At 42.6% G+C, this 14188-nt stretch overlaps 1 protein-coding gene across 2 annotated transcripts in view; it reads left to right on the forward strand.

Moving 5' to 3' along the window:
- Usp25 (ubiquitin specific peptidase 25) overlaps positions 1-14188 on the forward strand; it is a 102982-nt gene that overhangs the window by 9560 nt on the left and 79234 nt on the right. For both annotated transcript variants that reach the window (XM_021209257.2, XM_021209258.2), the window contains exon 2: positions 12233-12310. In XM_021209257.2, coding sequence (XP_021064916.1) covers positions 12233-12310 — 78 coding nt within the window. The remainder of the gene's footprint in view (positions 1-12232; positions 12311-14188) is intronic.

Consider the following 14188-nt stretch of genomic DNA (forward strand, 5'->3'; position numbering starts at 1 on the left):
TTTCTTTCTTTCTTTCTTTCTTTCTTTCTTTCTTATTCTGAGACAGGATCTCTCTACATAGGGATAGCTGTCCTGGAATTCACTATGTAGACCAGGTTGGCTGGCCAGGAACCCTCAAAGATCTGCCTGCCTCTGCCTCCCCAGTGGTGGGATTATAGACATGTGTGTCACCATGCCCTAGCACTGAGCCTTTTTCATTAGCATCCTGAGCCTTTTTTATTTTCTTTATAGTGAAAGTTCAAGGATTAAAGTTTCTAGGGGATTGTTGTTTTCCTCAATAAGAATAACTGAGGAAGAAAACAGCAAAAAAAAGGTTCTTAGCTCTTGGATAGGAATTTGATGAGCCTGTAAAGTGTGTGTGTGTGTGTGTGTGTGTGTGTTTCTGCTTCCTACTTTGTGGTTTCCATCTTAGAGACCTTTTGTATTTTACAGTTTAGGCCCATGGCTTCCAAGTCTGTATATTCAAAATGAACTTCATGCTGCATCTTCAGTTCAGTTCTGGGTTCCAGTTGGTTGCCTGCTTTGTGCATAAGTATACAATTACCAGTCAGTGTCAGGACTGCCTTCATTTCTTCCTCCTCTGTTTTATGCAGATGAGAAACTTGTAGTCTGTGGAGGTGTGGGCCCAAATGATAAGCTAACTGCTAAAGGAGGAGGAGACAGCACTCAGGGGTTGAAGTGGAGGGAGTGTTACAAATGCAGAGAGTGCTCCGTTGTTAGAGAGAAGAGCAAGGACAAAGAAACCTGAATTGATCTGATAGTATTTGTTTACTACAAATAGCTGGACTAGAATTGTGGCAGAATAACAAACAAATATTCTGTCTTTTCCCTTGCTTTCTGGCACAGAGTCCTGAAAACTCTTTGAATTGACTTTTTTTTTTTCTAACATTAGGAAGATGACTCATGGGGCTTGAAGAGTCTGGAGAGCTTCAGGATGGGTGTTGCCAGGGAAAAAACTATCCAGTGTCACTAGAGGGTTGGGACATTTGGTATATCACTGCAACCTCCAGGGAAGGGACAGGAGGATGCAGGCTGAGTTTAGTCACTAGTGGTCAATGCTTGCATTACCTGGTCCTTTATAAAGCTCAGCCTGTGTATACTTTGAATTGCCTAATACTACTGTAGGAGAGGGTTTAACATACATGGTTAGATTCCATCTTCTTAGACTGTGTTTCCCATAGGCATTTATTTGCTCAAGGTTAAATCTTCCCTTCCTAATTCTTTTGAGATTGATTTTCTCTCTCTCTCTCTCTCTCTCTCACACACACACACACACACACACACCCCAATATATTGTTATAATTAAAAAAAACTGTCAGGAACATTTTCTAGTTAAGGGCCAACCAGGACAAAAAAAAAAAAAAGAGGAGGACACAAAAATTATAATAAGGAAGGTTTTATATAATTCACCAAGAACAGATGTTTGATCAAGAGTTACTGAAGGAGGAGATAGGGCTCATTGAATGGACCTGTAATACCAGCTAGGCAGGGGGCGAGGCCAGGAGGAGGACACCTGCCTGAGCTACAGATTCATTTGAAGAGCAGCATGGGCAACTTAGTGAGACCCTGTTGCAACACTGAAAAGAGATGCTGCAGAGAAGATTCACTGGTTAAGAATATGGAGTGCTTTCAGGGGTGGCTTCAATTCACAGCACCTCAACTGCAGCTTATAACTTCTGTCCCAGGAGATCCAGCACCCTCTTCTGTAGACTGCAGATTGTTAGTGCAATTTACTGTTTTGCAGCTTTTCTCTTAACCCAGATAGCTCCCAAATAATTGAGATGACTGTTAGATTTATTTAGTAGTTTTAAGGCACAGCAACTGAGCAGTGTTAATCTATTTTATTTCTCCAGACTAATCTGGTTAGCTCCGAGCCAGAATACTTGAAATACTTGCATTTTAGTATTGATCTGGCTCTCTCTGCTCCAGGTGATTTTCCATGGTGTCTCCTGGACCTTTCCCCTCCTAGGGAATCCCCACTTCCTGTGTCTCTCTTCTCCTCCTCTGGCTGGAATAGTCCAGCCCTATTCTCTCCTCTGCTCAGTCACTGACTGACAAGCTTCTTTATTGATAAGTCAGGGAATAATTGGGAGCAAAGCAATGCTTACACAACATTGAGACGAGAGATTCTCAGAATAAGGATTGCAACTCGATGTTTCTTTTGGGGTGGCGTGGTGGGTATAGAAATCAGCATTTGGATAACACAAGGATAATCTTTACACAATACACAGTAACATTATGCCTGTACATAGTTAGCCATTATGTAATTAATAGAACAAAAAAATTGGATTTGCTTTAAGGAATTGTTTTGTGACAAACTGTGAGGAATTATGAGACACTTAACTTGAAAGTTCTGCTTTGAAAATTGTGTTGGTTAGTTTTGATTTCAACTTGACATAATCTATAATCACCTGGAAAGAGAGTCTCACTGAGGGTTGACCTGTTGGGTGTGTCTTTGGGGTGGGGATAATCTTTATTCCTTTGAGATGGATGAGAAAGACCCACATTATAGGTCACACCATTCCCTGTGTTTGGGCCTTGGACTGTGCACGAGGGGAGGAAGTGAGCCAAGTGCAAGCATATCTGTGCATCCATTTTCTCTCCTCCTTCTGACTGTGACCACTTGCCTGCTTCAAATGCCTGCTCTTTTGACTTGCCCACCATCATAGAAGATAACCTGGAATTGTGAGCTAAAATAAGCTCCTTTCTCCTTAAGTTGCTTTCGATGGGATAGTTTCTCACAGCAAGAGGAAGTAGAACTAGGGCAAGGGTGTTGATTAACAAATTCATTCTTCACTTTGTGTGTCCATGTGTGAAGCCTAGACAATTATTATTGAGCTATCTTCCTCTGTTTCTACTTAATTTCCTGAAGTGGGTCTCTTACTGCTTGCTCTTGGCTGGCTGGCTGGCCACCCCAGGGATTCTCCGACTCCTCCTCCCTGTCACTAGATCCAGGTCCCCGCGTCAGTCTTTGTGGCTGGGTACTTGACCACCAAGCTTGGGTCTTCATGCTTAGGTGGTAAGGTTTAGGCCTTGAACCATCTCCCAGTGTCCAAAGCATGTTTATTTTATTAGTATACGGGACTTTAATTTTGCACTAAAAATTAATTATGAAAATGTAATGCAGAAATTAGAGATACAAGCCAGGCAGTGGTGGCACATAGCTTTTAATCCCAGCCCTGGAGAGGCAGGCAGATCTCTGAGTTCAGGTCATCTTGGTCTACTGAGCAAGTTCTAGTACAGGCAGGGCTACAAAGAGTAACCTGTCTCACAAAACCAAAAACAAGAAAAACAAAACCAACCAACCAACCAAACAACCAACCAAAAAAACTAAACCAAGCAAACAAACAAAACAAAACAAGAAAACAACAACCAACCAAACACAGAAAGAAATTAGAAGTACATACATAACAGAAGAACTTTATTTGCATCAGAGTAAGCTAAATGCTTATTTTATTTAAACCACAGATGTGGAAGGTAAAATATATGACTTGATTCTCCAAATTTTGTTTACCTACATGTTTTCTAGAATGTAAGTACTCTAATTTAAAATCACAGTGTCTACTAAAAGACTTTGCCAGTTTGGTTTTTAGAACTGAATATGTATGATGTTCCCATAGAAACCATGTTTGTTCCTGTAGGCTTTGTATTTGGCCTCAAAATGTACTTAAATTCGGTAGGAGTTTTGGTTCTAGTGCTGTGTAATAACATTGATTGGGAAACTTGAGCTGACAGTTCCGACTTAGGATTATTTTATCTGCTGTCTAGTAGGGGTGGTGAGTTTCTGAAATGCTGTGGGGTATTGCAGATAGGACTGAAGAACTGCGTGACAGGTGCGGATAAGAATTCTTGGGTGAGAAGGATGGAAACTTACATTTATCTAGGACTAGCTGTGTTCCTTCTTGTTGGCATTGGTGATTTCCTATAGATCAACTCATCTCTTTTCTTGGTTTTTGTTTTATTTCTGCGTCCCACAACCGCTTCCCAGCGTACTGTCAGATTTCTGTGTGGAGGCATGGCTGAAGGGCTGCAGATCCCCCAAACCGAGGAAGGCTTCACCTGCCGGCTGCAGGAACCACAGCATTGCAGGAAGCACTGAGGATCACGGTGGAGGCCATTGCTTAAAGTGAATAAAAATGGCCGGAAGAATCACAGACAAAACTTGTTTAGGTCATAAATTACCCAAGCCTTGCTTGGTTTGCAAGACTTTGGGAAAAAACAAAGTAAAACAAGACAAACAAACAAAAAACTGCCTTGAAAATGGCCATATCAATGAGAAACTGATGTTTAGCTCTTTTAGAAGCAGCTGATAAACTTATATCATCAGGAGAGGCCAAATAAGTCAAGGATATTACTCTGAGCCTGCATTTTCTTTTTCACCTCAGGGATCTCTGCTTTTGAATGGGGTGATGTGTGAGTTGTTTTTGATTAAATAAGTGCTTCAAAAAGCTTGTATTCGCCCCAGTTTAGCACGTTAAGTGTGTTTGTTAGTGTTCAGTGTGATGATTCACGGAGTAAAACATGTGCATTCTGGGGGGAGCAGAACAAGATGGAGAAAGCTTTATTGCCAAGTTTCAGTGTTCTAGGATCTAAGAGTTGGAAAATTTGCTTACTATTTCATTAGTCCCTCTTCCCTTGGATGTGAATTCGTCTTTGCAAACCTGCTATATTAATCTTAGTTAATATTATTTAATTTAAATAAATATTATAAATTAAAGAAAATAAATTTAACCAATATTAATGTGTATTAATAATAGCTCTGCTATATTAACATTAATTAACATTGAGCCTCTTTGTTCTGGGCCCTGTACTAGGCACTAGGCGTACAGCAATGAGCAAAATAATCCTTCTCGTACGTGAACTCATTGTCTGGTGACTAACCTTTCTATATTAGAATTTATGTAAATCTGAAGAAAAAATTGTAACTTTCATAGATGACAAATGTACAAAAATGTTTGCATTAGAAAAGAGAACGGCGTTCTGTCGATTCCCAGTGACCGTCAGGGGAAAGGGAAAACAGAGTCTGGGGTAAGGTTGGAGGTACAGGTAGAGGCCTCAGAATCCCGTCTTTCCGAACTGTGAACAGTTTAAAGAGCGCTGAAAGCTGCAGAAAAGACGTGACACAAGTTCCTTGTAGAAGCCATAAAACATAAAACTCCTCAGAAAAGGAAATCAAGTTAGACTGACACATTATTAAAAAGTCTCAGGAAAGGAAGATTTTTGTTTTCCTCTGTGTTTCCTATGGGTCCAGTGAGAGAAAAGTTTGGCCTTAAGAAGGTTTGGCATTCAGAAAGTGGCATGCCGATGGCTGTGTCCTGATGGAGTCCAGGCCCCTCTGACTTAGCTTTCCTTTGGGTTCCTGCAATTTCACCTGAGTCCATGCTGCTCTTAGCTTTTAGAGTTCTGTCCTTCTCTTATCTCCTCCCTCGTCTCTCTTCCTCCCCTTCTTTCTCCTCCTCCTCCTCCTCCTCCCCCTCCTCCTCCTCCTCCTTATTCTTCAGGGACTAAACATGAGTCTTTATTGGCCAGGGGATAATTGAGGGGGGTGAGCTGGAGGAGTGGGTGGCAGCCATAGCAGACTGGTGTTGCATGGCTTTTAGGTGAGGGACAACTTGCCCAAGGAGTGGCCTGTCATCTCTGGCTTACTTTCCACCGGACTGTAGGTCTTGCCATTATATATGCCCACTGTGTTCCCTACCATTTCAGTGGACTCCTCGCCACCTGAGGGTTTCGATGGATAGCTTCCCCTCCTTGGCCTTTCTCAGGCTTGTGAGTGAGTGCTGTTTCCATCGACTGCCACATTCCTCTGGCTGAGGCTGTGCGACTGCATTGGCTGCTCCTAGGGCATGCCCAGCAGCTGGTCCAAGTCCATGCTGTAGTAGTAGATTTGTGAGTGGTTCATCTCTTCTGCTCCACTTTAGTCGTGGCCTGCTGCTGGAAAGAGGAAGCATTCCTTCCTCCCTTTCTTCTTTCTCTGAGACAGGTTCTTCCCTAATCCTTATGTAGCCCAGACTGAAGTCTGAAACCTGTACACACACCTGGGCAGACTTTCCTCATGTGGTGCCTTGTTCAGTCTCACAGAAGCATTTCCATTCCCTTCCGTTCTTTAAGCCACCTTTGACAGCTTTGAGTTATCATTGGAGGGTTCTGGTGAAATCTCCCTTACCCTCCCAGAGGCCATGTTATGCGTTCGACATCCTTTCAGTGAATTCTTACTTCCCATCAGAATCCCATGGTGGAAGTTTGCAGTTATCAGCAGATGCAGAATGCATTTGAAGAGGAGATACACTCACGCCCCTTCCCCTGAAGTGGTAGAGTTGAGGGGTCCTTATAGCAGAAGCTAGAAGCCTACCACTCAGTGGCTGGCCCGTACTCTGAGATTTGAGTCTTTATTCTTAGAAAATCTGAAGACTTTTTTTTTCTTTTCCTACTGGTCATTTTAAAGTTTGCTGGCCGCAGCCACCTTTGAGGGGACTGTGTGTGACCTGTGAGTTCCTTTTCTTTGTACTAACCTGAATTTTCTTTATTTTGGAAACTGGGTTGAAAGACGCAGTGTCTGACTAAAGTCACCCAACTGTTAGTGCAATCCTTTTCCTGCCTGTAGTCTGTATTGCTTTCTATTTTACAATCATTGAACATTTGAAGTGAGCATAACTGGAGATTAAGCAGAGTCTTCATTTTTCACATCACTGCTAATGAGTGAGGTGAGAAAAAATCGGAAAAAGACAGTAGCTATAGAACTTCCAAGACCCGTTTTTATTCCAGTCTCTGCATGTGCTAACCTCTTGAAGAGACTTCGGGGAGCTTCCATGAGAATAACTTCTTGGGGAAGAGAGCACACGCTAAGCTTATGAACTTGGAGGCATTTAGAAACCAATATTTTGTATAACAAGGGCACAGTGAACAATTTACCCACCCCCTCTGCCACCAGCCATTCCCACTTTTGCATTCTCAGCAGTTATACTGCCGTTAACTAAGGTGTCTTTAAGTTATCAGGGAGCTGACTGTGGCCACCCTGCTCTGCCTGTCTAGTGTGTGAGCAGTGAAGAGAGACTTTTCTAGTGTTAATTGTCCCTAGCCCTTGAGTACCCAAGGCCAGTATAGTCTACACTGGCAGACTATAAACCCTGAGAGCTAGGGCTTATTATTGAACTAGGTTTTAAAGCCAAAGGTTTGTTTTGTTTTGTTTTGTTTGTTTTTTTTTTTTTTAAATCCAGGTTGGAGGCTGCAGTTCTGGGTTAACCACGAGTGGCTCCAACATTTGACAGCTGCTGTAATCCTTCCTTTTCAGCTGCAGTGTGCTGAAGGAGCAGACATCAGAAGGCAGCGCTTGCCAGTGTGAGAACTCTGGGGTGGGCTGTGCATGATGGGTCTCCTCAGGCCCCGAATAGGCTCCCGTGACAGCCCTGGGACCTATGATGGTCTTGGGACCTTTGGATCTTGACTGCAGGTAGTGTTACAGTCCTCAGGCTCCCAGTGTTGGGATATCTTGGCTCCTAAGGCTTCCATCTCCTTGGAATCCCGCCAGTGAGCAGAGACTGCACTGCGGTTTGTCTTGGCCTCTTCTGCTCACTTAGTTTCTGTCCCTGGCTGCTCTCTGGAACTCTGTAGCCGACCTTCTGGTGCTGCCACCACATTGTGTTAACAGCTCAAAGAGAGCGACTGCTCCGAGAACTCCAGTCCTGTTAAGTGCTTTCAAGCCAAACCAGCTGGTAACACCAGAGAGGGTCTCACTCACAAAGGGAGCCGGGAAGCCCAGTTATTATCTGCTGGCCCTCTGTAGCAAGGTGTTTGCCCCACTCAGGATACTGTGCTCCTGCAAGTGCAAGTTGACATCTGTGTTAATCAAGCTGTCTGCTTATGATCCCTTCCTGGTTTGGATGAAAATGGCTCTGGGGTCAGTGCCTGAGTTAAGAGAAGGCTAGTTTTGCAAAGAGTGCTGCTTTCCGAGGCTAGTGAGGACTGGGGTGCTCGTACCTGGTCTGCAGCGATGGCTGTATTGGTCACACTGCAGCTGTTGTAGTGTTCTCAGAGTAATGGTAAACCGTCCAGAAAAGCTGGGCTGCTGTGATGTCATCTCTCTGGTTTCTAAGAGCCAAGGCTTCTTGGCTGACGGTTTTTGAGACTGTTAACCCGAAGGGGGCTCCTGCCTTTCTGGTCTCTTCTCTGTAGTTTTACTCATTCAAAGTGCCTCAAATGGATATTTACAGCACAGATGTAACTAAGTAAAGCTTAACACAGAACTACGAGTCCTACAAGCATATTCCAATCAATAGTTAGTAATATTTAACCAGTGTCTATTACCTTTTTCCTCTTGCTCCCGTATTCCATATAGGTAGAGTAACTCCACTTTTTTTCTGAAACATTAAGGAAATAGCCCAGCATTCCCTAGTCTACTGATGAAGTAAAGGATTTGTACTGAAATTGACTTGCTTCCTTATCCTTGAACTGCTATATTTTGCAGTTGTAGAAAAGAAGGATGTCATTGTGCAGTGGAAATAAAGGAGAGAGCTTGAAGGTCTGTGTGCATTTTGGGATCTTCGCTTATTGATTTTTGTGGCGTCCACAAACCACCAAATCTATTGAATTCTGTTTTGCTCTTTGGCCCAGCAGTGGGAACAAACAGCAGCCGCTATGTTCTGCTCTATTATAGCACCTAAGAAATCCATACAGAGGAGGCCACTGGGACTCAATAATGGGCTCCAGAAATAGGAAGTTGGAGCGAGTCCACCTTGAATCTGAACTTGCTAGAGAAGCAGAGGTCCCTATGCAGGATGCTTGTAGGGAGGAGGAGAGTTTATATCAAAGACAAATCTGGGAGGTGTGAAGTGTCTGACTTACCTGCCTTGCTGCTTCATCAAAACACAAGGCAGGAGCGGGAGAGGGGGTGTCTTTTGGCTCACAGCATTCAGAGGTTCAGTTCATCATGGCAGAGGAGGTCTGGTGACAAGGAGCTGGAGTTGATTGGTCACATGTGTCCACAGTCAGAAAGCAGAGACGACATTATGCCCAGCTTCCTGTCTCTTTCTTAGATTTAGTCTAGGACCCTAACCCATGCAGTGGTGCCCACTGCCCATTTAGGGGGAGTCTTTCCAATTCGATCAGTTTAATCTGGAAAATCTTTCCCAGGCATCCCAGATTTCGTTTCCATGGAGATTCTAAAGCCAGTCAGACTGACAGAAAAGATTAACTGTCACACGAAGGAAGGTCCAGGCCTTACCAGACAAATCAGGATCATAATCACAGCAGAAATATCAGCAATATGGACAGAGCTTCAGGAGATGGGAGCGCAGCTCATGGGCTAGTGACAAAGAGGACAGCTTTGCCGCCAGGTGACTTCTCCTGGAGTTTTCTCTGTGGCAGCCCCCACCCCAAAATTTCTTCTCTATTTCTTGTCGGTTTAACTAAGAAACGTCTGAAGCCTTTTTCTCACCTCCTTGCCTTTCCCAGAGTCCCCACCACCTTATCTCCTCTTTTGTTCACTCCCAGTCAAAATTTGTGAAAACATGAATCATGGTAGAACAGGGCTCTTTGGTGATGTATCAGACTGACTGCTCATAAAAAAAAAAGAAAAAGAAAACACTGAACATTTATGATATACAGCAAAAGTCTAAAGGCTCTGCATGATTTCTCTGCATTTCTTAATTAACCCTGTGTTGGCCAACTAGTACCATAAAAATCACCTTAGTATTCAGTTGCATACCAAGACGTTGCTATCATGATCACTGATTTACAGACAGGCTGAGTGACTCTTTTACACATCTGCCCCATTTGGCAGGGGGGGTGGGTGGCAGGTGGGCTTAAGTGGGCTCCCTGAGTCTTCTAGTGAGACACCTGTGGAACCATAAGGCACTTCCAACCCTCCGAATACATCCCATTTCTGCTTGTGTGTTGTCCTCTATTGTACCATTGATGAATGTCTATCTTCTTTGCCACCGGGAGCTATGTCTTTAGAGGAAGGAAGGAAGAAGTACCACCAATGTGTTTATGTATTGTTTGGGATGCACCCTTCCTAGCATCTTTGTATTTGATAGCTCTGCATTTGTTATTAAAATAAAAGGGTGTTTGCCTTGTTCATACTGCGTCTAGGTTGATTTGCATGAAATCATTTGAGGCACATTGTTCTTGGAATCAGTCTCTGCTGGGTTGTTGGTCTTTATATTGTTCCATGCATATTTGGTCATCTTGTTAACATTAATGTGTGACAGCTGCTTTCTTGGTTCACGGACATTTGGATTCTTTCCCTTACTACAGGATTGCGAAGAATAGCCATGAGCATTTCTACAAAATAACTAAATTTCCTTGGGGTGTTCAATAATTTTTCTGAGATGTGTGATTAAATAATTTGCCATTGAGAAAAATAATGAAAAGAAAACCTTGAGGTTGTAGGCGTTGTACATTGCAAATAGGCTTGTGGCATTTTCTTAGCATGTTATAGTGACTAAACTAAGTTTTACATTATAGAAAAAAGTCCTGTATGTTTTTTTTTTTAAATATATACTTAATTTCAAATCTTTGGTATTGATTCCACTGTCAGTTTTACTCCAGTTTTTCAAATACAAATCAATCGGAGAAGTTTAAAGAGAAATAAGATTTTTCTTATTACAACTTGTAGGTTGTCAGTTTGATGCTTTTATAAATTTTCTGTGTACTTCCTGGCCCTTTACATACTTTTCTTTTGTATCTTAACATTTTTGTACTATTAGGTGCTTCCATCTTGGTTACTTAATAAGATTTTTTATGGAAATGAAGTTCTTAGATGGCACGGGTGATCCACCGTTGCCTAGCAGTATCTGTTGTAATGATGGCACAGGTGATCCACCATTGACTAACAGTATCTGGTGTAATGATGGCATGGGTGATCCACAGTTGACTAGCAGTATCTGGTGTAATGATGACACGGGTGATCCACCATTGCCTAGCACTATCTGGTGTAATGATGGCACGGGTGATCTACCGTTGCCTAGCATTATCTGGTGTAATGCTTCTCTTTGCTGATTTTTCTCTCTTTGAAAGAATTGATACATCTCTGATTAAACTGTTATAGTGGATTTTGCCTACCAGAAAATTATTTTCTGAACTCCTCTGAATGGATGAGTGGCTTGACACTTTAATCTGCACAGACCTTAAGCAGAAGTATTTTTTTGTTTGTTTGGTTTTTGTTTTGTTTTTCGAGACAGGGTTTCTCTGTGTAGCCCTGGCTGCCCTGGAACTCACTCTGTAGACCAGGCTGGCCTCGAACTCAGAAATCTGCCTGCCTCTGCCTCCCGAGTGCTGGGATTAAAGGCACCACTGCCAGGCAAGCAGAAGAAGTCTTAAAGAAGCTTTTAAAGTCAGGCTGGGTTTTTTTTTTTAAATAACTTTTATGGGATATTAGATTTGGAGATATTAATGCAAAGAACTTCCATGACTTTTTTTTTTATTTTTATTTTATTTATTTATTTTTATTTTTTTTTTAACTGAAGCATCTGAGAATCACTTGTGGGTGTCATACACTTTGACCACTCTGTCACTTAAACATTTCAAGGGTATTTTCTAAGGAAAACGATGTTCCCCTACTATAATCCAATTCAGGAACATGACTAATACTTTGTCATCCACTGAGCAGCTCCTGTTGCTTCTCCAGTCACCTCCGCTGACACTCTGTGGGGCACCCAGCTAGCTTCTCTTGCTGCATTGTGGGGCAATACTTCTGGATTTCCCTTCTGGCAGAGACCCACTCTTGGTTTTTGGTGGTCTAGACATCTTAATGATGACAGAACAACTCACTTAATGATGACAGAACAACTCACTTGCTCTGGATTGCTTGCTTGAGGTCTTCAAGATTAAATTCAGGTTTTGTACTTGTGTCAAACCTGCACAACTATAGTTTGCAGTGTGCCAGCAGGTGCATACTGCCATTTTGCACTCACCTCTAATCCCAGGTGGATGTCTGGGAGTTCAAGGTCTGCCCTGGTATTCACAACTTCCAGGTCAGCCAAGGCTACATAGTAATGCCCTGTCTTAAAGAAGACAGCTGTACAGAAATGTGAGCGTCAAGGCAGGGTTTCCTGATGGGTGGCGTCTTTCCTTGTTCAAAAGAGTAGCATTTTTCTTTTGTCTTCAAAGGTTTACCTTTTCTCCTCTCTCCTTTCTTTTTCTCTTTTTCTAAAAAACAAACAAACAAACAAACAAACAAAAAACAGTTCATTGTTCCTGCTGTAATAATTCTGATTTCCTTTCTGCCCTCTAGCACCAGCAGACATTTTTGAATCAGCTGAGAGAAATTACTGGGATTAATGATACCCAGATACTCCAACAAGCTCTGAAGGTATGGCCTTAACTTATAGCTTACATCTGCAGCGTACTTTGCTCTCTCTTGTGTACTGTATTAGTTAAACCATATATTTGTAAAGATAGAGGAAAGCAATCTCTTATAAAGCGAGAGCCTTATTTTGTGTGTGGTAATTGTAAACAAGTAAGTCCTGTTATCTTGGAGTGATGTGTAGCCCCTCTATAGCCGATACTCTTCCTGCAGAATAGTAGGGTGTAATTTCAGTGTTCATGAATAATGTTATTCAACCATGATTTAGTATATGACTGCGGTTCAGTGTGTGGTTTAAAATACAATGTGAAGAAGGAACACAAATCAAAGAAGCAATAGGGTCTTTCTGAGACTGAGAAATAAATATTGCTTTCAGCTATCATGTTACTCATGATAACTTCATTTAGGTAAGCATGCCGTAAGGATATTCCACCTCAAATTTCAGTATCATGTGCACCAAAGCCAATGTGTCATTTGGTTGTATCCTAGATACACTCTCATTTCCTTCTGGAGCTGCTCGGATGAGTCAAATCCCATGGCTAGCTCACAGGGAGAAGGATCAAGCCAATGAAGTATATGCTTGAAATAGAACTGTATTTTGAGCTCATTTGTATGGAACATTTTTATCACCGTAGTCACATGCATAGACCTGGGCCTTTGTAACTCATCCATGAGAAAAAAAAAGTTAAAACGGTCCCTGATTCTGAGCTAGAGGGCTTTAATTTGAAGAGATAATTTACCCTTTTAAAGTTTTTGATGGTTATTGCAAATATCACCAATGATAGCAATAACCAGCATTTCAGTTCTTCACGTGGGTTTGTTCATTTAGTCTTATATTTCCAAGAGACAAATACTTCCATTTCCCCACTTTGAAGATGAGGAAACCCAAAATGTTAAGTAATCTACCCCAAATCACACACCTGCGTGTGGAGGAGCAGGGACAGAAGCTGCAGCAGCTGTCGGCCGGTGCCTGGATAAGGCTGTGCCTGCTGCTCTGGTGGGAGCTTTGCTTGGTCCTGTTTCACAGGACGACGCTGGCAGGTGTTTATGCAGAGCCGTGCATCTTGTCACCGGAGGAAGCACAGTGCAGTCCCTCGGTTCTTAGGAGCATGACTTTTAGACAGTCGCCAGTCTTTCTTTCATTCTGATAAATGTGTGACCAACCCATCCCAAGTCTATTTTCAGAAAATGCCTTTCCCCAGGAGATCACCGAGGATGAGGGTGTGGCCCATCACTTTGCTATTGTACATTTGGAGGAAATCCCCTCCCTGTTTTACATTTGAGAAATAGAGATCAATTAAGTCTTGTCCACATTCCTTTAGAGTAAGCAGTTTTGTTTTTTTTCTTCACAAACTTTCATTTCAAGTTTGGTGATAGAGTAAATAGGACACTTTAACCCTAACTGATGGCCTTGCTGATTTCTCAAGGGAATTAGTCACGAGTTGATTCTCCTACAAGATACCAAGGAGTCCCATGCGTTAGGAACCACAGCTACTAACTTCACTGTAACCTGAAAATTCTCTTAGCTACTCCCCTTATCCCTGCCCAAATACCTGACAAACGGAACTTTGGACAGCTGGAGAAGTGGCTCAGGCGGATGAGCAGAGCACTGGCTGCTCTTGCACAGAACTGCATTTTGGTTCCTAACACATCATTGGCTTTCTCCATCTCTACTGGGTCAGATCTCTTCTGGCCTTTACAGGCACTGACTCCTACACACACACACACACACACACACACACACACACACACACACACACACACACATCGCTTTCAGAAAGCCACAGAGAGGAGGAAGGATTCGTTTCGGCTCACAGTTTACGGCTCACAGTTTACGAGTGCTGTCTGGTGGTGGGGAGTCACAGTGGCAGTAGTGTGAGGGTG

The sequence above is a fragment of the Mus pahari genome, chromosome 12 (assembly GCF_900095145.1).
Source record: "Mus pahari chromosome 12, PAHARI_EIJ_v1.1, whole genome shotgun sequence".
NCBI lineage: Eukaryota > Metazoa > Chordata > Mammalia > Rodentia > Muridae > Mus > Mus pahari.